This window comes from Amia ocellicauda, chromosome 1 (assembly GCF_036373705.1).
Source record: "Amia ocellicauda isolate fAmiCal2 chromosome 1, fAmiCal2.hap1, whole genome shotgun sequence".
Lineage (NCBI taxonomy): Eukaryota > Metazoa > Chordata > Actinopteri > Amiiformes > Amiidae > Amia > Amia ocellicauda.
The window spans coordinates 39,000,799-39,024,917 of record NC_089850.1 but is presented as its reverse complement, the minus strand read 5'-3'; the positions used below and the strand labels follow the sequence as shown (position 1 = coordinate 39,024,917).

General features: G+C 39.7%; 1 protein-coding gene across 1 annotated transcript; it reads right to left on the bottom strand.

Moving 5' to 3' along the window:
- Nucleotides 1-741: 741 nt before the first annotated feature.
- On the bottom strand, nt 742-24,028 carry mmut (methylmalonyl CoA mutase). Its single transcript, XM_066704234.1, has 13 exons — nt 23,955-24,028; nt 23,203-23,632; nt 22,036-22,403; nt 21,505-21,662; nt 21,027-21,198; nt 18,174-18,422; nt 17,692-17,803; nt 15,076-15,191; nt 12,902-13,017; nt 11,505-11,636; nt 10,305-10,452; nt 7,850-8,017; nt 742-1,177 (listed from the first exon to the last, which is right to left on the bottom strand). Exons 2-13 carry the CDS (start codon nt 23,603-23,605, stop codon nt 1,049-1,051), a joined length of 2,271 nt encoding a protein of 756 aa, XP_066560331.1. The 5' UTR covers nt 23,606-23,632; nt 23,955-24,028; the 3' UTR covers nt 742-1,048.
- Nucleotides 24,029-24,119: the final 91 nt, after the last annotated feature.

The following is a 24,119-nucleotide window of genomic DNA, read 5'->3' as shown; positions in this document are numbered from 1 at the left end:
TTAAACAGTCCAGTGAATAACCTGAAATGGCGTTGATGGGGAGGTTACAGAGTTGTCGAGCCGTGGTGGCATGACAAGTCTCAATTATCGAGAGGAAAATAGAATATCCCTGTCTTTCAAAAAACTAGGACGGGCGCCCCATACATCTGCTGTTGCTGCTTCCGCTGCCTGTTCCTTTTGCCCATTCTTTATTTTTTTTTAACAAAACACCCAAAAAAATAAGATAAAACTCCAGTACTGCTCTGAGCCTCTAGGTGGACTATCTATCCCACTAGAGGACTAGTGCACGTCAGAGGGGGAGGGGCTGTTGCTGTTGCCCTAGGGCTTCCCATGTCCGGAAGGGAGGAGCATGAGACCCAACCCCCTGAATTTTTTGTGGGGGGACGTTGGTGTGCATGTGCTGCTGAGGGGAGCCCAGCGGAGGCGCACCTGGTCACCCTGGCTGGAGCCGTCAGAGTCCCCGAGGGAGGAGCCTCTCCTGTCACCAGCCTGCCTTCACCCAAGGATGATGTGCCAGCAGCACAGTAACCAGCCGCACAAAACAAATTAAGTCATGTTTCCCCAACAGTTTCCTATTAAGTGTTTCCTAAGGGCGTTGCACCAAGTACTTTGAAGTCCAAATGCTTAGTAATGGAATAGATGCTGCTTTCAATACTTAAGGTGTTTTGTGCAAACAGGCCACAGGCTTTCATGCTCATCAGCATTATCTCAGCACAGAAATCAAAAGGCCAAGCAGAAACATGATGTACAATTATGTTTTAATGTGAAAAGAAGTCAATTCCACACAAATGTATATTTTTGCACTTACAATGCCAGTGAAATCAAATGCAAAATATTTGTTCACCCTTTTAAGAGATTAATCACATCCAGAATTACATTATGGTTATGTTTAAAAAATAAGCCAGAAAGATTTTAAATGACCCTGTGAACAGAAATGACATATTGCAGAATCTTCATATGGCAGGACAAGTTTCAAAATTATCTACATGGTTATTTTATGATACATGAGAAAAAAAAAAAAAGATGATAATCTCTTTTCCGTTTCTGCTTACATTGCTGATCGGTTCTTCTCCAGGTGTTTCTCGATGTTGTTTATAACCTCCACAGCTGCTTGTGGGATTCTAGTTCCTGGACCGAAGACACTGCTGACTCCCTCTTTGAACAAGAAGTCATAGTCCTGTGGAAAAATACAAAAGAACAGGTAATTTTGACACCGCAAGTCCAAGGTTCACAGGAAATGTGTCAGACCACAAAGAGACAGCCTCTGGGCATTTTTTATTCTTATTTTTTATTCAGCACTGAAATTAACCCTGGGATCAATTGAGTTTAAAGTGCTGCAGTGAAGTGGCCCCTCAGCTGTTATTCATTATGAAAATTCACTACAGCCTCTGTAAGAGAAAGCCTGTGTGAAATCAGTACTCGTTGTTTAATTTTAAAACAATGTTGGGCACCAGGTGAGCATATTAAATCCACTGAATCAAATAAGGTCATAAAACCCTGCTACGTAGGACATTGTAGGAAAAAAAAAAAAAAAACATACCATACAAAACCCCCATAAAACAACCCTTATACTTGAATTGTTTGGTACACACTGGCAGAGATATGACAAATAATTGATAAAGAAAAAAGTATTTATTGCAGTTTATGCTGAAAAACTAAAAAAAAAAAAATAGAACCATAGTAGGCGATAGTATGTCACAGAGTCAACAATACTCATGCAAATATGCATTAAATAGAGACAATGCATGTGCAAATATGCAGTAATAATATAGAACATATTAGCATATTACAGATTTAGAAATACATGTGTACATATGCAGTAACTGTATAGAAAATAAAATAATAACGCACATCACAGATAAACAGTACTTGAGCATATATGCATAGTTTGATTAGCATAGAACTTGCAAGGTACTGTTTCGGGTAGAGAAAAGAGAAGAGGAGATAGTTGGGTGTTTCAGAGAGCAACAGTGCTTTAGAGTGCATTGGCACATTACACAAATGAACATCCACAAGACAAATCAAACACAGACAGACACACAGAGCAGAATTTATCAGCATGGAAAGGGATGGGCATTTGAAAGGTTTTTACTATTCGAATAATAATCCTTTTTTATTTTGAGTATTCGAATATTCGTAAAAAACATTATGTGGTTTCGTGCGTGAAGGCTACTGAGCTACTCGACCAGACTCGCATCACTCATTACACAGCTCTCCTAGTAAAGAGGATACATGCCTAACTGCCCAGCTGTGTGTGTGTTGTTCAGAAATATAATACAAATAATAAAGCAGGTTTGTGCATGCAGCAAAGTAAAATAAAACAATCACACAATTTCCTCAGGTTATGCTGATGCTTTGTTTAAAAAAAAAAATACATATCTGTTTTTGTTTTTCTTCTTTAGATATGAAACAATGAAATCTAATTTATTTTAGAATAACACTGATCTATTTCTTAGGATAAATAGGTTTATCTGTGAATACTAAAATCAGACACATTTATTCCTAGCTTTTAAATAAAGCACTAACAATGCCGTTACAGAATGTTAGTCCATGTTAATCACCAAATTTGATTCTTAATATGGACTGGATTCTTACCTCTGCACTGCATACAGAATTGTATCTTATGCTTTAATATATTGGCATTTTTGTAAAGGAATTACTGGCCTCTGTAATCATAAAGCCTGGTGAATGTATCAGAAGAGCTAGCTATGTTATATTAGAAAATCTAGGATTCAGATAAAATGTATTAATCAATTAGTTGCCTCCATCACTATGAGTGAATGGAATTTCCAGAACATGGAAGAACAGCATTAATGCATGAGGAAGCAATAAAAAGTTATTTTCATTAGGTATATGAATAGACAGACCATGTTTTTAATTACAAGCAAAGGAAAGCCAAAGCCTTCTATAGACCTTGTTTCTTTTGTTTTTTTACAGGGGTACCTAGATTAATGTAAGCCTAAATACTTCAACAAAGAAAAGAGATAATACAATGTAATGGAAAGGGATGGTTTCTGATCAAAGGCTTCATAATTATTGTTCCCAAGTGGGTTTGACAGCTTCTGCAAAAAGCCTTTCAGATTGAAGTACGAGGGTGTGAAATTAAAGGTCCCTGCTACTTTTGCCTGTTCTATATATTACTACTTATCTTTTTTATGTGAAAATAATTTTAACACATGAACACATGAGTAAGTACAGTTCAAGCCCACACTGAAAACAGTAGAAGAAAAGAAAAAAAAAAAAAAAAAATAAGAATAAAAAAAAAATCAGTACAAATGTAAAGTCCGTGGATATAATTAACCCCAGAAAACCACCTCTTATCTAAGAAACTTCAAGTCTGAGAAAATTGAATAAATAATAAAATACTTAATGGGACACAGGAGGTTTGATTTTTGGCCTGGACGCAAGACATCAGACAGGGCTGAAATAGTTTTATTGATCACCAGAGCAGGCCTCTGGGGGATTGCCTAATCAATGGGTTAATCGGCTGAGTGTTTGCAATCAAGCTCTGTAAGAAAGTTGCCCTTTGCTCTCAGTTCTGGGGTTTGGGGGGGTGGTTGATTTATGTAGCAGGAGGTGAACTATAAAGCACATAAAATACTTTTGGGTAAAAAGCTAAAAGACAAAGATATATTTGGAGGAGAAGACATATACACCATTATGTGGTCTAAAACAGCTCCACATCCTGGATTTAGACTTAAGGAAGCAATTTAGCAAGATCTTCAGTGTTAGATAAGATTGCTGAAAAAAAGATTTTTCTGTAAATAATAATACAAAGACACTGGGTGGGTTTTAAACTGCTACTTCACTTTCAGACTTGTTTTTGAGATTTGACCAGGTACCTACACCACTACTCCCTTGCTTAGACAACAGCTGCACCTTAATAATGTAATATTACTGAATCATTCAAAATTCAGCTCCATGCAAAAGATATGTACTACAATGTTTTCAATTGACAAAAACAAGAGAAGTACAACGAAATGTATCACATGCAGTCACTATATGAAGTGTAATTTGAGTCTCTGGAATGAATAACAGCAGGAGGACAAGAGACAGTTTTTCCACCATGCTAGGCAACATGCCGAGCAGGCAGCCTATTTTTAGACAATAATCACAGCATTCACTATAATCATGATGACATTCAATGCTCTTAAACTGAACTGTGAAACATCTTCATTCAGTCCCAAACTGCCACCAAATTAATGGATCGATCAATCAACCCAGATTACCTCACAACAATATGTAAGTACCAAAACAGAAACCATGGTACAGTAAAAAAAAAACAATTAAAATACATAAATCACTTATATATGAGACTGCTTGAAGAACAATTTAGTCAAAGATCAGAAGAGCAAAAAAGATGACAGGTATCAAATTAAGAAATAGTTATTTGGCACTGACCATTTCTGACAATTTGTACAACTTAATATTCTCTTTCTTCATTTTCAGAAATATGTCTACAGCAAGAGTAGTATAATATTATATGCCTGCCATAGAATATACTATACGTGAACAATAAATAGTGTAGTATCATTTAAAAAAGAATACACTTTAAACAACATTTCATTCTTCATGTTGAAATATAACACATAAGTTAATATAACACTCTCTGGATTTCCTCGCTCTCACGAGACATGGATCTCCCCTGAGAACTCAACCACCCATGCTGCCCTATTCTCTCTGTTTGTCCTGTCAAACTCCCCCCATCTTACCATGCAGGGAGGAGGAACAGGGTTCCTGCTCTCCCCTTCTTTGTCCCCCCTTTCTCTCCTCTATCATGACCAACAGCTTTGAATTCCATGCATTGGAACTCACCTCTCCCTCTTACCTCTTCCTTCTAGTTCTCTACCGTCCTCCCGGTCCACTTGCCTACTTCCAGAATGAACTCCACTTTCTTCTCTCCTCCCTCCCCTCACTAACCTCACCTACCATCTTCCTGGGAGACATCAACATTCACCTCTCCAAACCCTCCCACCCAGATTTCTTCTTCTCCTTCACTCTTTTAACTTCTCTCTCTCCCCGTCTCCCCCCACTCAAGGCCAATTTATACTTCTGCGTAGGTACGCGTATGCATCTCAGCATAGCGACGCAGAGCTGGGGTTTCTGGGTAAGTGTAACTTACTTGCCTGAACTTTCCTCTCTCCTCCTAGGTCAGAAACCTACAACGTGCCCTGGACCCTCTCTCTACTCGCCTCCTCCAAGCAACTGCTCCTGATCTACTCCCTTTCATCTCCTCCCTCCTCTCTGGCTGTTTCCCCTCTGCATTTAAACAAGCTGCTGTCATCCCACTCCTCAAGAAACCTACCCTTGACCCCACATCTCCTCAGAACTACCACCCTGTCTCCCTACTCCCCTTCCTCTCTAAGACCCTTGAGCGTGCTGTCCACCGTCAGCTCTCTGCATTTGTTTCCCATCACTCACTCCTGGATCCTATGCAATCCGGCTTCCACAGCTCAACCAACTGAGACTGCTCTCCTGGCAGTCACTGACTCCCTCAGCTGTGCTCGGGCGGCCTCCCTCTCCTCAGTCCTCATGCTCCTTGATCTCTCCGCAGCATTTTACACCATCGATCACTCCATCCTCCTCTCCTGCCTCACTGACCTTGGAATCTCTGGAACTGCTCTCGCCTGGTTCTACTCCTACCTCAACGACTGGACCTATCAAGTGACATGGCGAGGTTCCTCATCCACCCCCCAACCTCTCCTCAAAGGCGAACCCCAAGGCTCCATCCTGGGCCCCCTCCTGTTCTCTCTCTACACGCACTCCCTGGGCCCCCTCATCGCATCCCTTGGTTTCTCCTACCACTTCTACGTAGATGATGCACAGATCTTCCCGTCTTTTCCCTCTTCTGACCCTCTCATCCCCTCAGCTTTTACAATCCAGGATGTAAGACCCCATATATCGTATACACTGTGTAAATTTGAATTTGTTAAATGCATTATGCTTTGAATTGCACTGTATTATATAAATTGGAATTAGTAATATGTTTTATGCCTTGAACTGCACTGTATTTTTGCACTTTGTATTGCGCTTATATTTTGTAAGTCGCCTTGGATAAGTTGGAAGCACTGCCCAAGGAGGAGGGGGTTTCTACGCACTTCCATAGGAACACGATCAAAAACATAACTCTATCAAAGCTGCCATTGGCCCCTGCACACATCACTCCAACAGCTCCCTTCCATTTCCAGTTGTAAAAAAGGTGACATCTGTGCAGGTTTGTCCTCTTTTGCCATTTCGCTGGACCTGAGAAAGTGAGCTCTCCGTGTCTTGTTCATGCATAAGACTTATTTTCTGAGTTTTGCGTTTGGCTGGCTTCACGGCTATGTTGTTTACCAACATCTTCACCACCGTGTTAGTTATTTGATAGTCTGCGTACTGGGGCTCCAGCTGTGATTTCAGTTTTAAAAATAAACAGCTTTTAAAAATAAACAGTCGTGTCTATATAGTGCATTATATATTCCGACTGCTTACTGTGTTCTTTTTTGTCCACAGGTCAGGAAAATCCATGGCCCGGCTGCCCGGCCTAATCCTCGGTGTGTTGTTAGAGATCTTGCCCGCTTGAGGGGCTCCTCCACCAGCTTGCGCCCACACTACAGCCCGCGGCTGTGCCTGTAGGAGATCTCACTCTCTCAGCTTGCTGGGAGCGAGCTCTGCTTTGCTCCACGTCCGTGCAGGCCTTGGTTTCAGGCCCCGCTTCGGCTGGTGGCCTATCACCCTCGGCACCTCCGGACCACAAACCCTGCATCAGCCTGTGTCCCCAGAAACCCCGGCACACAAGGTGTGGTTAAACCTTTGGGCATACGCGGCGCTTGCTACGCGGCCCAGAGGTCCAGTCCAATGCAGGACACAACCGCAACTGCCGCCGACGCGTCCGGCGATTCCGCACTCCTACGAGTGACAGCAGGGGCTCCGGAGCCTTGGATCTCCGCCTCTCTCCGAGCCCCTCTGTCTCCTCCTCCAGGCATGCAGCCTTGGAGACAGCCACGCCCCCCTCGCCGGCTTCTCCTGCTGCGCCCGCTGCCACAACTGCACCTGCCACCTAGGAGGAGGACCGCCCGTCTCTCAAACTGTTCCATGTGTGGCGCATGAGCTGGCTCCTGCGTCCGCGGTGTAAATAGTTCGTTTGTACACTTAAGTTGTCGGCACAGTGGAGCTCTCCGCTCTGTACTGTTCAGTTGAGCAGGATGCTCCTGTGCTGTGCGGAGGCAGAATTAATGTTCCTGCTGCCACGCTAAACATACAGTTGTTTCTCAGCTGTGTATTATGCTGATTTTCAGTGGGTCTGTGGCCCCGCTCTGTTGGATCAGGGGCCCACAGCAATGATAATCTGTGGAGGGTGCACGAGTTGTTTGATTGCCCACGCCATATATTGTGCAAGTAGAGTATGGCCTCGCTCCTAGCTGCACTAGTAGAGCAGCCGGTCTTGTAAGAGTTGACCTGTGTAGCCACACTTTGTACATGCTGATTGCAGACAGTTCCTAGTTAGAGCATGACTGCGGTCTTCGCTCCTGGGTGGCCTATGTGAGGCCCTACGGGGCCCCAGGGATTACTGTCTGGAGTTGTGTTGCCGAGGCACCCTAGTTTATTTTTGTTAAATTTAACAATCAATCCCCTATCTCTCCATAAAAATGTTTTGGTCCAGGATCCGCTGTAACTGACCAACAGTACCCAATCTGTAGTGTTTTCATCCTAGTAAAAGATAACAAAACTTTTACACTAAATGTTTAAATACTATATATATATATATTATGTTAATGGGATGTCATTTACACACAAGATGAGAGGTATAGGAATGTTTGAAATGCTGCTCTGTGACAGTTCAGTTATTTATAATATTAATAAAAGTTACCTGGGGAGGAATGACTCCACCACAGATGACAAGGATATCGGGGCGATTCAGGTTCCTCAGCTCTTTGATGAGTTCTGGAACCAGAGTTTTGTGGCCGGCTGCCAGGGTGCTGACCCCCACACAGTGAACATCAGCATCCACAGCTTGCTGGGCTACCTCCAGAGGGGTCTGCAAAACATGGAGCAGGCTCATTCATTCTTAGCATCGTTTCTCCTTCACTAACCTCTTCAAAAGCACAAGCTGCGACAGACACTGTCATGTGCATGCAGAATGAAGCTCGAGGCAAACATAGGGAAGACACAGGGATAATCTTAAAAAAAAAATCCATTAAAAACAGAATATCATCTTTCATGGAAAGCAGCTATACATTTTTATTAAACATCTTCAAAAAGGTACACACTTATAACTCTCTGATTTAATACCCTTCCCGTCTATTATTATTATTATTATTATATCACAATATGTACATTACACAGATATATCAGCAAACAAATATTAATAAATAAAGCAGCAGATATACACTACCGGTCAAAGATTTTAGAACACCCACATTTTTCCAGTTTTTATAGAAATCACATAATTTGAAAGCTTATTCTCTTGGCAATCAGCACATTTCATTCTCAAACACATCCGATTCACAGTTTCCATGTCACCCACCGTCAATCAGAGCCTGGGGGATAAACGTGCAGTCTGCTCCGGTGGGGGGGGTCTCATTCAGACGTTCACAGATCACTCTGTTTCGATTGTAATTCTTTGCAAATAGGCTTGTTTTATTCAGAACAACCTAACTATTAATCCAGTATTTGATGTTCTATCAAACACAGAGAAGTTCAGATCCAATTACGTAAAATTTTTGTTTTCCATCTTGACATTCTGAGCTCTCTACGGGTGTGTGTTGCTTCTACCAAAACGTGGATGATCTTGTTTTGATCAGTAGACTGTCTGGTTCCAGAATATGTCATACTTGTCAATATTTTCTGGGATTTTGTATTCCTAATCAGGCCAAGTATCCCCCCACCCCCCCATTTCCATTTTCACTGGAGTGAGGTTGTTAGTGGAGTTCCACAGGGAGCAGTATTAGAGCCTGTGCTTTTTCTAATCTATTTTAATGATCTGTACTCTGGGATATTTAGCAAACTTGTCAAATTTGCAGATGATACTAAAATAGGTGGCTCAGCACATACAATATCGATAGCACAGGTTATTCAAAGGGACTTAGATAATATTCAGTTGTATTGCATGCAGGCAATACAAATGTCCACTATAATTACACTATGGGAGGAATAGAACTGGAAGAAGTAATGCATGAAAAAGACCTAGGAGTTTATGTGGACTCCTCACTTTCCCCATCCAAACAATGTAGGGAAGGAATAAAAGAGGCCAACAAAATGCTAAGGTATATTGTCAAAAGTGTAGAATTTAGTTCATAAGAGAGCAACCAGACATATTCCAGGTTTGAAGGTAATGTCCTATTCGGAGAGACTGAGGGAACTGAACCTTTTCACCCTGGAATAGAGACTACGTGGGGATTTGATTCAAGTCTTCAAAATCATGGAAGGCATCGACCACATCAAACCAGAGGAGCTTTTCCAGATCAGCCGAGACATGCACCCGGGGACAGAAATGGAAATTGGCCTTCAAGGCATTCAAGACAGAAAACAGGAGACACTTCTTCAAACACAGAGTTTTCACAATCTGGAACAAACTCCCCAGCAATGTGGTAGATGCTGAAAATTTGGGAACATTTAAAAATATACTGGATAGGTTCCTTGGATCACTTAGTTACTAATGGACACCAAACGAGCACAATGAGTTGAATGACCTCCTCTCGTTTGTAAACTTTCTTATGTTCTTAAGAGTGACCTCATGAATTTACAGAAGCCCTTCAGAAACCTCCATAAGATGGAGGCAGCACATTTAAATTTGTAATCAAAAACAGAAAATTCAGACTTGTTCAGAATCATCTTTAATGAATTCATATGAGTGTCTAATTATATATTTTCCTGATTAACACTGAACAAAGTGCAAAACCTTTACAATATTAGTGTCTGCATCAAAAGTGCTTATAAGAAAAACAAAAAAACATTATTTTACAGAGGTGTCCTTTTGTTGAATTATTTAATTAAAGCAGAAAAAACTATCTATAAAGTGGGATGTTTTGAAAATGAATTACTTCAAAACCCAGACAGAACGTAACAAATTGTTCAAAATTAACGTTGTGCTGTTTTACTGTTTTATTATTAGTATTATCTGATTGCTGGAAGGATGGCCACTCTCTCTTCCCAAATAGCTCATCCAGCATAAATAATGCAGTCATTAGACGATGTGTACACAAGAAAATAAATCTGATTTGTGAAATCGAAATATCTCATTTGTAGACAATTATACACTTTCTCTGAAACTCCACTCAAAAAAGTAGTATGATAAAGTAGTAGAGTGGCCCAAACAAACGTACCTGGAACAGAGGTCCAATATCTACATCAAATCCTAAATCAGCAAAGCCAGTAGCAATCACTTTGGCTCCTCTATCATGTCCGTCTTGTCCCATTTTGGCAACTAATAACCTGGGATTTCGTCCCTCATGCTTTTTGAACTGGATTACCCTGTAAACAAGATGAGATTCTTAATAATCAACAGATCAGGCTCTGGAGCAGGAAAACATCCCTTCCTAATTGATTTGCCTTTTTTGTATTTTTGTACTCTCATGGCAGTGCAGCTTAAATCACAGCTACAAAACAACAACAAAAAAGCTACATAATAAAATCGTATGACCAGTGGGTGAATTAAACAGGCTATGATTTCTACAATTATTCGCAAAGTTTACTGTAAAGAAGATCTAGGGCCAGACCAAATCAAAACTCTGACCTACCTGCAAAATGTTAATTACAAACTTGTACCCCATCGCATTATGATTTAGAAGTAGTAGAAAGTGGCTTCTAACAATACATTAAAACTCATTAGGCTACAGGTTTGTACCTTGAGATTCGCTGGTGGTCAAAGTTTAGATTGGGTCCAGCCCTTTTAAACCTCCCTCTGGTTAGACAAAGAATTATCTGACACAGGGTTGCTATATGTTAAACATTATTTTTCAGTTTTCAAAGTGACTAGACACTCAAGCCTGTTAGACAGACCAGCCTGTTAGCAAATGTACACATTCCTCCCATTCACGTTCTTGTGATACTGGAGGCCTCACATTTTCCATGTAAACTACACATCAGTCTGTTTAAAGAAACACTTTGAAGTGGAATCACCAAGTCCAATTGTAATGTTATTAGTTTTGGAAATGGCTGTCTTTTGACTCATACACCATCCCTACGTATTGTTATTTGTTCCCAGGCCTCCCAGATTAGTTAACACTTATCCCTGTAGTAGTGAGAGGGCAGGTCAAGGGGAACGAAAATGCCATTTTGTGGTTTTCATATGAGGGAACAAAGAAACCTAAATATTAGCTATAAAGAATAGTGTTTTGAGACATGTGGATTACAGCAGTCGGGACTTTTGTGTTCCCTTTCAATTTAAGTGTTATCCTATGCTAGACCGATCACATGTGCATTTGTTTAGTTCTTGATTTAGCCATTAAGTGCAAAAAAGAACTTGCCATTGGAATGCCAGTGTTTGGTATTAACTTCTGACCCTTTTCTCTCATACCCCTTACCTGTTGTTAGCTTCAATGATTTCCTGGTTCTCTCCAAACTCACTGCGGTAAGCTCCACTCACCATTCGGGTACTGGCTTTGTGCTCACCAAACACTGCCTTCATTGCATCAGTGATCTCTCCAACTGAGCATCTGAAGGCAAAACAATTTAAAACAGTGTTATGTACAAATCAATCACCCAACTCGCCGACAGAAACATGTCAACAATAAATTCTGCACTAATTCTGCCATTTTACATACTTCTGCCTGTGGCATTTCTTAGTTGTCATTGCTTAGTAGAGCCGCCAATGCCTTCATCGTCTTTAGCTGATTTATGGAATTGTCTAAATGGTTGCACAAACTTTTGAATACATTTGCTATATGTTAATTTTTTTTATTAGGAAAGTTAAGATTGAAATCTATGATACATTTATGAATTATACATATAAAAAACACACAGAAAACTTTTAATATTAGAACTAAAGATTTGCATAATTTTCAGCCACCAATAGTGCTTGTCAAAAATCAATCAGTGTTCCTTGAATGCATTTAAAATACATTACATCAGTTACATGGTATTTTGAAGATAATTTCAATAAAAGCATATAATTTCCTTTATTGATATAATTCAATATTCCAAAACCTAATTGACTAGGCAGACATTAATACTTTTCAAACATCTATGTATGCATTGTAAACATCTTTGTCGCCTTGCTAAATTAATTCCATAGTCTGTTTAATGTTCTATTCGTCTTCCCGTGGAGGTTTCAGTTTATCTAATCCATTTCATGGATGGTAAAGCTCTTGAGAAGAAGCAGTTCAAGATCAAATTAAATGCTTTACTAAAAAAGGAACCATTGTCAAATGTTATCATACAGAAGTCAATCAATATGTTAAATATACATAAACTATCCCTCTACTTGTTTGGGTTCATGAATCCTGATATCACCCTTTCAGTTCTCAGAATTTAGCCCTTGCCCTTTGGACAACTTCTGAGGAATTCTCATGTTCAAAGCAGCCATTTAATAAAACTTAAAAAATAAGATTATTCCAGTGATTCCTCAGCAGGATAGACACATATGAATAGCAGTACCAATTCGCAAATACAAATTTACAGAAGGACATTATTAAAGCTGAGCAATCTTCAAGATCATATGGATCAAAATACTCCACTGTGGAAGGGAATACACGGGGACATTCCTATAAACACACCAATCCATCATTAATGATGTAAACAAAAGCGGATTAATGACAGTCATATGATTATACATATAAAAGTCAAAACATGGATGTATTTTCCGTTTTACAGATTAAAAAGCCCTGCAGTTCAAGAAGAAAATAATTTTGTGAATACTCGGGCCAATGAGCCAAAGAAAGGTGTATAAAGTAGCACAGATAGAGCTACACTCTTCACCAACCTTGCCCTGGCCGCCTCCACTGCCAGCTCCAGCAGATTACCCTGTCTGGTCTTGGCACACTCCCCAATCGCAGACAGGCACTTCTGTGCAGCCTCATTGTTTCTGCTCGCTCGAACCTGTAGGAGGCAGTGAAGGAGACAGAGCTGAACTTCAAACCAACACATGGTGTTCATATCGACAGGAGTGTTGGGCAGGAGAATATCACAGCATTCAATTAGTTCTGTCTGCTGTGGTTCAGAGGAAATCTGTAGATGGTTTTCGTCCTTAATGGACCCAAACTACAGGTCAACAAGCTAGCTGGGAGACCACATTTGTGGTTCCGGCTACTGATTGTTTACAATGAATTGCCTGCTATACACCAGTGCCCTTACAAATCTGTAAAACAATCCTCTCATGGATAAGTAAGGAACACTTAACATATCAGAGCCTTTTAGGCAGGTACTGCACAAGTTCACCCTTAAGCTTACGAACATCTCTTGTCCCTGGACATTTCCAGTGATGCCTGAGAATAGCCTGCTTTTAAAACATTGCTGTCAACATCAGATAAATCAACAAGACTAATTTCTTAACTGAATGAGATGAATGCTGAATATCACATTTTTATGTTTCCATTCAATGTAAATATGCTGTTCTAGTATTAATTGTTTTAACTTTGATTTTTATCAATCATATCTCAGTTTTGAGTAGTTATATTTTTGTTTTGTGTTTTTTTCCAAAACTTAAATGGTCAAACTGAAGACTTCTAGGGAAATATTTAGTCAACAGGAACTGAAAAGAAAAAACAGAAATTTGCTGAATGCATACGTACTCAGATCTGTCAACTAAATTTTGGTGGAACCACCTTTGGCAGCAATTATAGCCACAATAACTATTTGGTAAGTCTCTACCAACTCTGCACACCTTCTTGGTGCAATCTGTGCCAATGGGAGATTTGCTCAAGTCTTCAAAATCATGAAGGGCATCAACCACATCAAACCAGAGGAGCTTTTCCAGATCAGCAGGGACATACGGACCCGGGGACGCAAATGGAAATTGGGCTTCAAGGCATTCAAGATGGAAAACAGGAGACACTTCTTCACACAGAGAGTTGTCACAATCTGGAACAAACACCCCAGCGATGTGGCTGAAGCTGAAAACTTGGGAACATTCAAAAATAGACTAGATAGTATCCTTGGATCTCTTAGATATTAATGGGCACTAAATGAGCACGATGGGTCGAATGTCATCTCTCGTTTGTAAACTTTCTTATTTTCTTATGTTAAGCTCTCTCACGTTGCTTGGGGATTGGTTATGTACAGCAGTTTTCAAGTCATTCCAGAATTTCTCTATAGGATTCATGTCAGGACTTTGACTTGGCCACTCAAGGATATTCACTTTCTTATTCTTAAGCAACTCCAGTGTAGCTTTAGTCTTTAGTTCTTTGGTAACTGTCCCACTGAAAGGTGAATTTTCACCCCAGTGTTAAGTCTTTAACAGACTGGATCAGCTTTTCCTATAAGATTTGCCTATACTTTGCTCCATCCATTTTCTCCCATCCCAGCCATTCAACTCTACAGGTCTTTCAAAGTTGTCACTGGCTTCATAGTGGCATCCCTCACCAGTTTCCTCCTTGCCCGGCTGCTCAGTTTGGAGGGACTGCCTGATCTGAACAAGACTGTGACTGAGTGGTACAATGCACCATCAATTTCTCGATGATTGAGTAGCAACAGGCCTATTCAGAGACTTCAATATTGTTTGTACTTCTCCTGACCTGTGCTTTTCAATTACTTTATCCCCGGCTTTGAAAGGTCTTTGGTCTTCATTGTTGATTCTTTGCTTAAAATTCAGAACTGGACCAAGGAACCTCACAGAGACAGGTGTTTTTAGTCAGAAATCAAGAGAACCTCTATTATTGCACACAGACAGAGGGCTAATTATGGTCATTGTGTGCACCTTAATTAATTCTAGTTTGCACCCAGCAAAGGGTTTGAATTCTTCTTTTCCATTTTTATTTCATATTAATTCTCTCTCGTTTTTGCTTTGAATTTGTGGATCCGGTTGTGTATATAACACACATAAATACTTCTAAGTGTCATGACTGCAAGCTTTAAAGCAACAAAATACGAAAACTGTATAATATATACATTAATTGAAATATGTCTAGTGTGCTTTATGAAGTATCTAATTATTCTTACCTTCTTCAGTTTTTCAATTTGCTTGTTGCGCACAGCAGTGTTGTCGATTGACAGGACATCGACTGATTCTTCTTTCTCCAGACGATATTTGTTTACCCCTACAATGACTTCTGAACCTGGAGGTAAAGAGAGTAACCGATTGAACCATGAACTGTGATAAGTAAAACACAGTCTATGGTGCCTTTCAGATATAACATGTGAGCAGCGGCTATTAATTTAATAAATATTACAGTGAGAAATCAGGAATAGATTTTGTACTAGTTAAGGTTTTTGGAGCATGTAGATGTAATACCTTCAAATACATAGATTTAAATATGGAGAGGGAAAAACAAAACACTCGAGAGATCGACTTTGAGGGCGAGGGTCTGCAGAAACATCAGGTGGGCAGTAAAGCAAGTGACAGCGGCCTGGGGGAGTTCAGATAAACTGCAAAACATAGCTGGAAAAATACTGAAATCTCTTGAAGTTTAAGACCAGGGGTTCATTAACAAGAGGTATATCCTGATCCAGCAAAAAGCAAACTATAGTAAATCTGAGTGTAAAATATTTGTCTTATGAAATATTGCCTTTTCAGCCAAACTCAGATATATGTCAGTGAAACATATTAACAGAAGGTTTATAGGAGCAGTTTATATTGGCAGAACTGTCTCATTACATCACATACAGTTTTATTAATGCCAAGCTTGCCACGTAATGCAGATATATTTTTTCAACCCAGAAAAAACAATGTCTCTGGAAGACTACAGAGGGCAAATAATCTACGCACAAACAAATGCAATCAAACAGAAACTGAACACTAGGTACACAATTACTGCAAATAATTTATTGAATCCTTAATACAAATGACACCCTCAAAGCACTTTACATGAGTCAGAAGATTAGGGCCATACAAAAACAATGACATTAAACACAGCACTTTGCTTGTTCCAGATCATGCTCCAAACTGCTAGAAAAAAAACATTTGAAACTACTTCGCTATTATCTTTTCTCCCTGACTGTAAATGAAACATTTACCTATGGCAAGCCAAATTATCACTTAGAGATATCTCAAAATGCATTTCAAGATATCTTTAAATCAGTTACAGATATCTAATTAAGGTGCTTTTTAAAGATATCTCTACATGATTTGCCAATATCTCTAAATGATTTGCAGATATCTCTAAGTGTTAATTTGGCTCAACAGATCTTCCAAACTGTCTTTTACATTTTTTCAAGATACCTTTAAATCATATAAAGATCATTTAAATATATCTGCAAATCATTTCGATATCTCTAAATATACTTTTACAGATATCTTTAAATATTTAATATCTCTAAATTATAATTTGGCTTGCAATCTTTACCTGACATTACACGGTTAGAGGGTCTGTGAATCAGACCAAAATCTTACAGCACTACACAGATCTGGTTGTGTTCTGAATAATTTAGTTTTACTACAGAGAGGAAGCTTCCAGGTTTTCTGCTGATATGAAGTCTACCTTTATCACCAGCAATGAATTATTTAACATTTTAGGGGCCGTTTCATAAAGTTCAGAGATTAAGAGATTGTAACCCTTTATAACTATGCTTCACAAAGGCTAGTGTTACTTGGAGCCAAAACCAAATCAACACGTAGTCCGACCAACGAATCAGACATTTCACACCTGTATCCTATGGCATTATAATTAATATGTAGGAGAAAGTGGTTTCTGACAATAACATAAACCCTGATAGGCTACAAGTTTGTAATTTGTGATTCGTGGTGAGTTTGAAGTTTTTAATTTGGTCTAGGCCTGGGTCTTAGGTCCCCATAGAAATATATGGAATACCAACAACCAAGCACAAAAAGATAAACATAAAAAACTCCTAAAGCCACAAATCACTCCAAAACTTAGAAAGATAGTTTCAAATAAATACCTGTTATCTGTAAATGCATGAACAACAAACATATTTACTTGGAATGAAGATTTTAAATAGCTTCAATCAATGAATCAACTCAAGTTGAAAATGATTGAAAATTAATTAGTATGTTGTTCATAGAAGCAAGAAGGTGTTTTCTGACACATTACCACACCTTACATATCTGTCATACATTGTTAATTGGTCTGGTGTTTACCACTTGTAAAAACTATAAATGGTGCATATGCAGTGGAGCTGTCCAAATAATTATAGATGGCTAACAAATTATTCTGTCAACATGGGGGACAAGTAGGCTTACAAACCATTACTGCCTTCGGTCAAGATTAATAATTTTATCGGTGTTTAAAGCAGCAGGAAAAATCTGATAAACAGAAAAGTCAAGTCAATTCAGTGATGTGTTTTTTGAAGGAGGAAACCTGTGAATGTAGTAAACTTGACTTAAAAATAAGACTGACTGACGTATGCACCCAACATTTACCATTGTTAATTTCTATTAGAATAGCTTTGACTAGAATTCAACATGATGATGTGTTATTACATTAACATACAACATTTTGAATTACAATTTTTTTTGCCTATAATTTATATGATGAATTTATATGGCTGTTATTTCCTTGCGAAGAGTGTGAAAACAACAGTGCAGGAATGAACGTCTGAGGGAAGGGCTGGCTGTCAGCCATGGCAGTGAGTGACAGAGCGACAGGCAGTCTGCCGTACCTGAGTCGATGCGAGCCTGTCTGCGGGCGGCACACTCTTCGATGCGCAGTTTGGGGATTCCCTCGGCCACCGCCTGTGCCATGCCTCCCATTTCTTCAATCTCGTTGATGAACTGCAGGGAAGAAGCCATGCAGGCCCACAGGCTACGTGAGTTAATTGTCTAACAGCTTTATTTTGAGATGACATATTGTTTTCCCAATTAGTTTAAAAACTGTAGCGTTCACTGAGGAGAAGTAAAAACTAAATTTGTTTATAAATAAATAATTATAAATAAAATAAATAAGCTATATGAACAGGAAGTTCAACATTGTATTTGTTAAATTACTTCCAGAAGACACATGACTATATATACACACACTAACTGCATATATATATATATATATATATGGATTTTGCTTTAGTGTTAAAAAGCAGAGGGCTAAAATACGATGACTGTTAACCAGGGCCCGCCTGAATACACGCAGTCAGGTTGCAGACCTTACTTTGAGAGCAGCGTTGTAGACATCGTTAGTGAGAGACTCCATCATGTAAGACCCCCCCCATGGGTCAGCCACTTTGGGGATGCCAGACTCCTCCTGGATGATGATCTGGGTGTTGCGGGCGATGCGGGCGCTCTTGACTGTGGGCAGACCCAGAGCCTCGTCGAACGAGTTGGTGTGCAGGGACTGCGTGCCTCCGAATACTGCCGCCATGCCTTCAATCACTGTGCGGATGATGTTGTTGTACGGATCCTGGAATGAGACAAACCAACAGGAAATCAGCAATCAAATAAAGTAAATATTTCCCTTTTAAATAATATATGTAATACTACTAACACCACTGCTAATAATTATACAAAGTAGCACATAATTAATTGATATTTGTGACAAAGCAATATTCAGGTCAATAATAGTAGTATGAGAAAGCAAATAATTAAGTTTATTAATGCTTTTGATACAGTGAGGGAAAAAAGTATTTGATCCCCTGCTGATTTTGTACGTTTGCCCACTGACAAAGAAATGATCAGTCTATAATTTTAATGGTAGGTGTATTTTAACAGTGAGAGACAAAATAACAACAAAAAACAGTCCAGAAAAACGCATTTCAAAAAAGTTATACATTGATTTGCATGTTAATGAGGGAAATAAGTATTTGATCCCCTATCAATCAGCAAGATTTCTGGCTCCCAGGTGTCTTTTATACAGGTAACGAGCTGAGATTAGGAGCACTCTCTTAAAGGGAGTGCTCCTAATCTCAGCTCGTTACCTGTATAAAAGACACCTGTCCACAGAAGCAATCAATCAATCAGATTCCAAACTCTCCACCATGGCCAAGACCAAAGAGCTGTCCAAGGATGTCAGGGACAAGATTGTAGACCTACACAAGGCTGGAATGGGCTACAAGACCATCGCCAAGCAGCTTGTTGAGAAGGTGACAACAGTTGGTGCGATTATTCGCAAATGGAAGAAACACAAAATCACTGTCAGTCTCCCTCGGTCTGGGGCTCCATGCAAGATCTCACCTCGTGGAGTTTCAATGATCATGAGAACGGTGAGGAATCAGCCCAGAACTACACGGGAGGATCTTGTTAATGATCTCAAGGCAGCTGGGACCATAGTCACCAAGAAAACAATTGGTAACATACTACGCCGTGAAGGACTGAAATCCTGCAGCGCCTGCAAGGTCCCCCTGCTCAAGAAAGCACATGTACAGGCCCGTCTGAAGTTTGCCAATGAACATCTGAATGATTCAGAGGAGAACTGGGTGAAAGTGTTGTGGTCAGATGAGACCAAAATCGAGCTCTTTGGCATCAACTCAACTCGCCGTGTTTGGAGGAGGAGGAATGACCCCAAGAACACCATCCCCACCGTCAAACATGGAGGTGGAAACATTATGCTTTGGGGGTGTTTTTCTGCTAAGGGGACAGGACAACTGCACCGCATCAAAGGGACGATGGACAGGGGCCATGTACCATCAAATCTTGGGTGAGAAACTCCTTCCCTCAGCCAGGGCATTGAAAATGGGTCGTGGATGGGTATTCCAGCATGACAATGACCCAAAACACACAGCCAAGGCAACAAAGGAGTGGCTCAAGAAGAAGCACATTAAGGTCCTGGAGTGGCCTAGCCAGTCTCCAGACCTTAATCCCATAGAAAATCTGGAGGGAGCTGAAGGTTCGAGTTGCCAAACGTCAGCCTCGAAACCTTAATGACTTGGAGAGGATCTGCAAAGAGGAGTGGGACAAAATCCCTCCTGAGATGTGTGCAAACCTGGTGGCCAACTACAAGAAACGTCTGACCTCTGTGATTGCCAACAAGGGTTTTGCCACCAAGTACTAAGTCGAAGGGGTCAAATACTTATTTCCCTCATTAACAAGCAAATCAATTTATAACTTTTTTGAAATGCATTTTTCTGGCCAACCTATTTGCCGAGTCCCTTCAAAAACTGTGTGCAAGTGTACCTAGAAGAATTGAATTTGTTTTGAAGGCAAATAGTGGTCACACCAAATATTGATTTGATGTAGATTTTTCTTCTGTTAACTCACTGTTGCATTTTGTTAATTGATAAATATAATCTATTAGCAAGTCTATATTTGAAAGCATTCTTACTTACAGCATTTTGTTCACACCTTTGTCTTAAACCTTTGCACAGTACTATATATTTACATTCCATGAGGGCTGCATCCCAAATCGCACACTTGCTCCCTCATTCCCTATTCGGGTGGAAGTACTACGGTGGCCATTTAAAGGGGTGTCCCAATCCCTTAGGGAATGCGAGAAGGGGCCTACTCAGGCTTTTTGAGCACTTCAGTGCTCCCTTCGATGTACAAAAGCGTACACTTATGCGAAAGTGTTTACTAATAATTATACTACATATTACTAATATTTATACTAAAATTTGTTTAATACTGTATTATACTTATACATACTTATTTAACTTCAACTACTACTAATAGATATACTACATTACGTGCATTTAATACTGTTTTATATACTAATAAATATTCCACTTCTACTAGGCTACTAATAATTATACTACATTACATTTGGGGTTTTGCCACCAAGTACTAAGTCGAAGGGGTCAAATACTTATTTCCCTCATTAACATGCAAATCAATTTATAACTTTTTTGAAATGCATTTTTCTGGATTTTTTTGTTGTTATTCTGTCTCTCACTGTTAAAATACACCTACCATTAAAATTATAGACTGATCATTTCTTTGTCAGTGGGCAAACGTACAAAATCAGCAGGGGATCAAATACTTTTTTCCCCTCACTGTATATGGTATGCTTTATATGCACGTTGATTAACAACAAAAGGAGAAGAAACAGAAGAGCAGTATGCAGTTCATTCACCTGTTCTGTTAAAGACCATCCTGATGTCTGGCAATGTGCTCTCAGCAGGAGAGACTTTGGGTTGCTGGGCTGGAACTTTTCTTTAATTAAATTAGCCCACAGTCGCCGTCCAGCTCTCATCTTGGCGATTTCCATGTAGAAGTTCATTCCGATGCCCCAAAAGAAAGATAGTCTGTAAAAGAAAAGCGTTCCCATCAGTTTTGTGTACAAGGTGTTCATCCCAGAATTAAGTTACATTCGCTTCAATCTACCCTAGGTACTGAAAACCAAACACAAATGTTACTTACCCATATTCATATATGTGAATAAATTTTCCCAACTGACTGTTTTGATATTAGCTTATTTCAATTTTAATTAAATTAACACCAAAATGTGTTTTATTTCTATTAGTTAGTTGCGAGAATTACCAACAAAATGTGTTTGCCTAATATTAAAATAATGTATTAATTAATGTATTAGAGCCTCCCGCCCATCTTACCTGGGAGCAAATTCATCAATGCTTAAGCCCGCCTTCAGACCAGTCCTGCAGTATTCCAAACCATTGGCCAAGGTGTAAGCCAGTTCAAGGATGGCATCAGCTCCAGCTTCTTGTAAGTGGTACCCACTGATAGAAATTGAGTTAAATTTGGGCATGTGCTGTTTAAGATAGAAAATAAATTAAATTAATTCACGTGTTTTTCTGTTATCAGATTCATATTTTTGTGAAAATGTATCCTAATTGCATCACAAACACCACCACCTCCTTTCGCTTAATTTTTCCACACTACTCACAGTGGTACGATTATATTTATTGCATTACCTTTGTTCTGTACCCCTCAGAAAAAAACACCATCTGAGCAGTTCTATATGCATTTTGTACAGAATTTAACAGAAATCAAAATTTCATTCTGGATAAAAACAAAACAATGCTAGTCTACCTGAGGTTTTGGGTTTGAATAGAACTGTGAGTATTGGAAAACAACCTTTATCAAAAGTTTTAAAGAGGCTGAAAAGTTTAAAGCATAATTACCTTCGAAGTATACGCAAATATGTCAGCAATGGCATGCATGGAGGGCTCAGGTGGGAAGATGTATGTGTTTCGGACCATGAACTCCTTCAGGATGTCGTTCTGGATGGTCCCTGTCAGTTTCTCCAGAGGGACGCCCTGCTCCTCTCCAGTCACGATAAACATGGCCAGGATGGGAATCACAGCTCCATTCATTGTCATGGAAACAGACATCTTCTCCAAAGGAATCCCATCGAACAGCATCTTTGTGTCTTCCACGGTGTCAATAGCAACACCAGCCATGCCCACATCGCCACGTACACGGGGGTTGTCGGAGTCGTAGCCTCGATGAGTGGGCAAGTCGAAAGCCACTGATAAGCCTTGCTGCCCAGCTGTAAAATTGTGACTTTTAATAATCAACGTGCTTTTGGATTATAACTTCAAATGCCTTGTTAATGCACAAGTAGAAATCCTCCCTGTATGACAGTGTTTCGCATCATTATCTCACATGTATAACACTAAGAACTGGCATTTAAAAAAAAATATATATATATATGTACAATGCTCTATTTCAATCTCCTTTTCATATTGAGATCTAACTAGTTTGTTCTTATTAGGAAGATGAATCAACTTACACATAATTGAAATGAAAAGGGGACAGATATTTTGTGATGCATGTCATGTTTGGGTTTCAGAAGTATTGTTTTTGTCATTACTAAAGAAAAATATGTTTTTTTTTCCCCTTACTATGGTTAAATTTTATTTTAAATTAATGAGGCTCCTCTATGTCTTTCATTTCATTATGTTTGAGGGCCAACAATAGAAAAAAAAATGCATAATAGCTCTCAAACAAGGTTTACTTAGAGTACAGACCCTGTGAGCCAGTATTTGATCAACAAACAAAAAAGGAGAATCAACATCCTGAATGTTCAGGATTCATGGTTTGTGGTCAAATATTTTCTCAAATTTCATAACCCTGAGTGGAGTTTGGCTACACCTTCAGGGCGTTTGAATGTATTTAGTCATACAATAAGAATTTGTGTTCATTTATTTCTTAGAAGACGCCCTTCTCCAGGGCATTTCTTTTCAATGTATGTAATCAAATCAACCTGAGACTCCTCTGTGAAGGGCTTTGATTAGTAACCAGCTGCTATTGTGGAGTATATCTACACACCAATTCAAAGCATGTACCTTTGATGTTGTCTCTGTAGAATTTATTACTTTCCTCCACAGTGCTGAAGCCGGCATACTGTCTGATGGTCCATGGTCTGTAGGTATACATGGTGGGGTAGGGACCTCTGGTGTAAGGATGCACGCCTGGTAGTTCATTCGGGACATTTTCGGAGTCTTCCCGAGTGAAAACCGGCTTGATCTGAATGCCTTCAGGCGTGTGCCATATGAGATCCTCGGGGTCTTTGCCTTTGAGCTGCTTCTTTGCCAAGGCTACCCACTGTGGGTGCAGCTCGGCCCCCTGTGAGCAGGTCGCTGTCCGGAAGAGTCTGGCGTGGCTGACCGGATACAGCTGTGCTGCACGAATCTGTCTGAACAGCTGTTTGTCAGCTAAAGCAGCACAACCTCTCAGTGCGGTCAGCATTGCGAATCAGCCTCACACACCGGACAGCTGTAAAATTAAGAAATGCAGTTCAATGTTTATTTATATTTTTACCTTAACTGCTGACACAATGCCCCATGCGTGTTCAGTTGCATACGTTCACATCACATATCACGGAAAACTGAAACTTTAGTAACTTAGGCTGCGTTTATGTTTCCAGTTACTGTAAGACTTAAATCGTCTGGTTAACAATTACCCTCGCTTAAGTCACATTATCGACTAATGCATTTGATTATTATTTGAACTCTGTTTTATATCAATTGTATTGATTTGTGGAGTAATCAACTACTGAACTGATAAAGCAGAGTGGAATAAATTGCCAATTTCTGACCTTGCGTTTGTTTGGAGCTGTACACCATGCGAAGTGGCCAAGGGGGCGGGTCACGCCAGGCTAGGGAAGCCACCAATCAACGCGTTACACACAGCGTGTAAGCCAATCACATTAGCGCAGAGCCAGATGACCTTCAACCCTTGAACTAGGATACAAAACATGAGA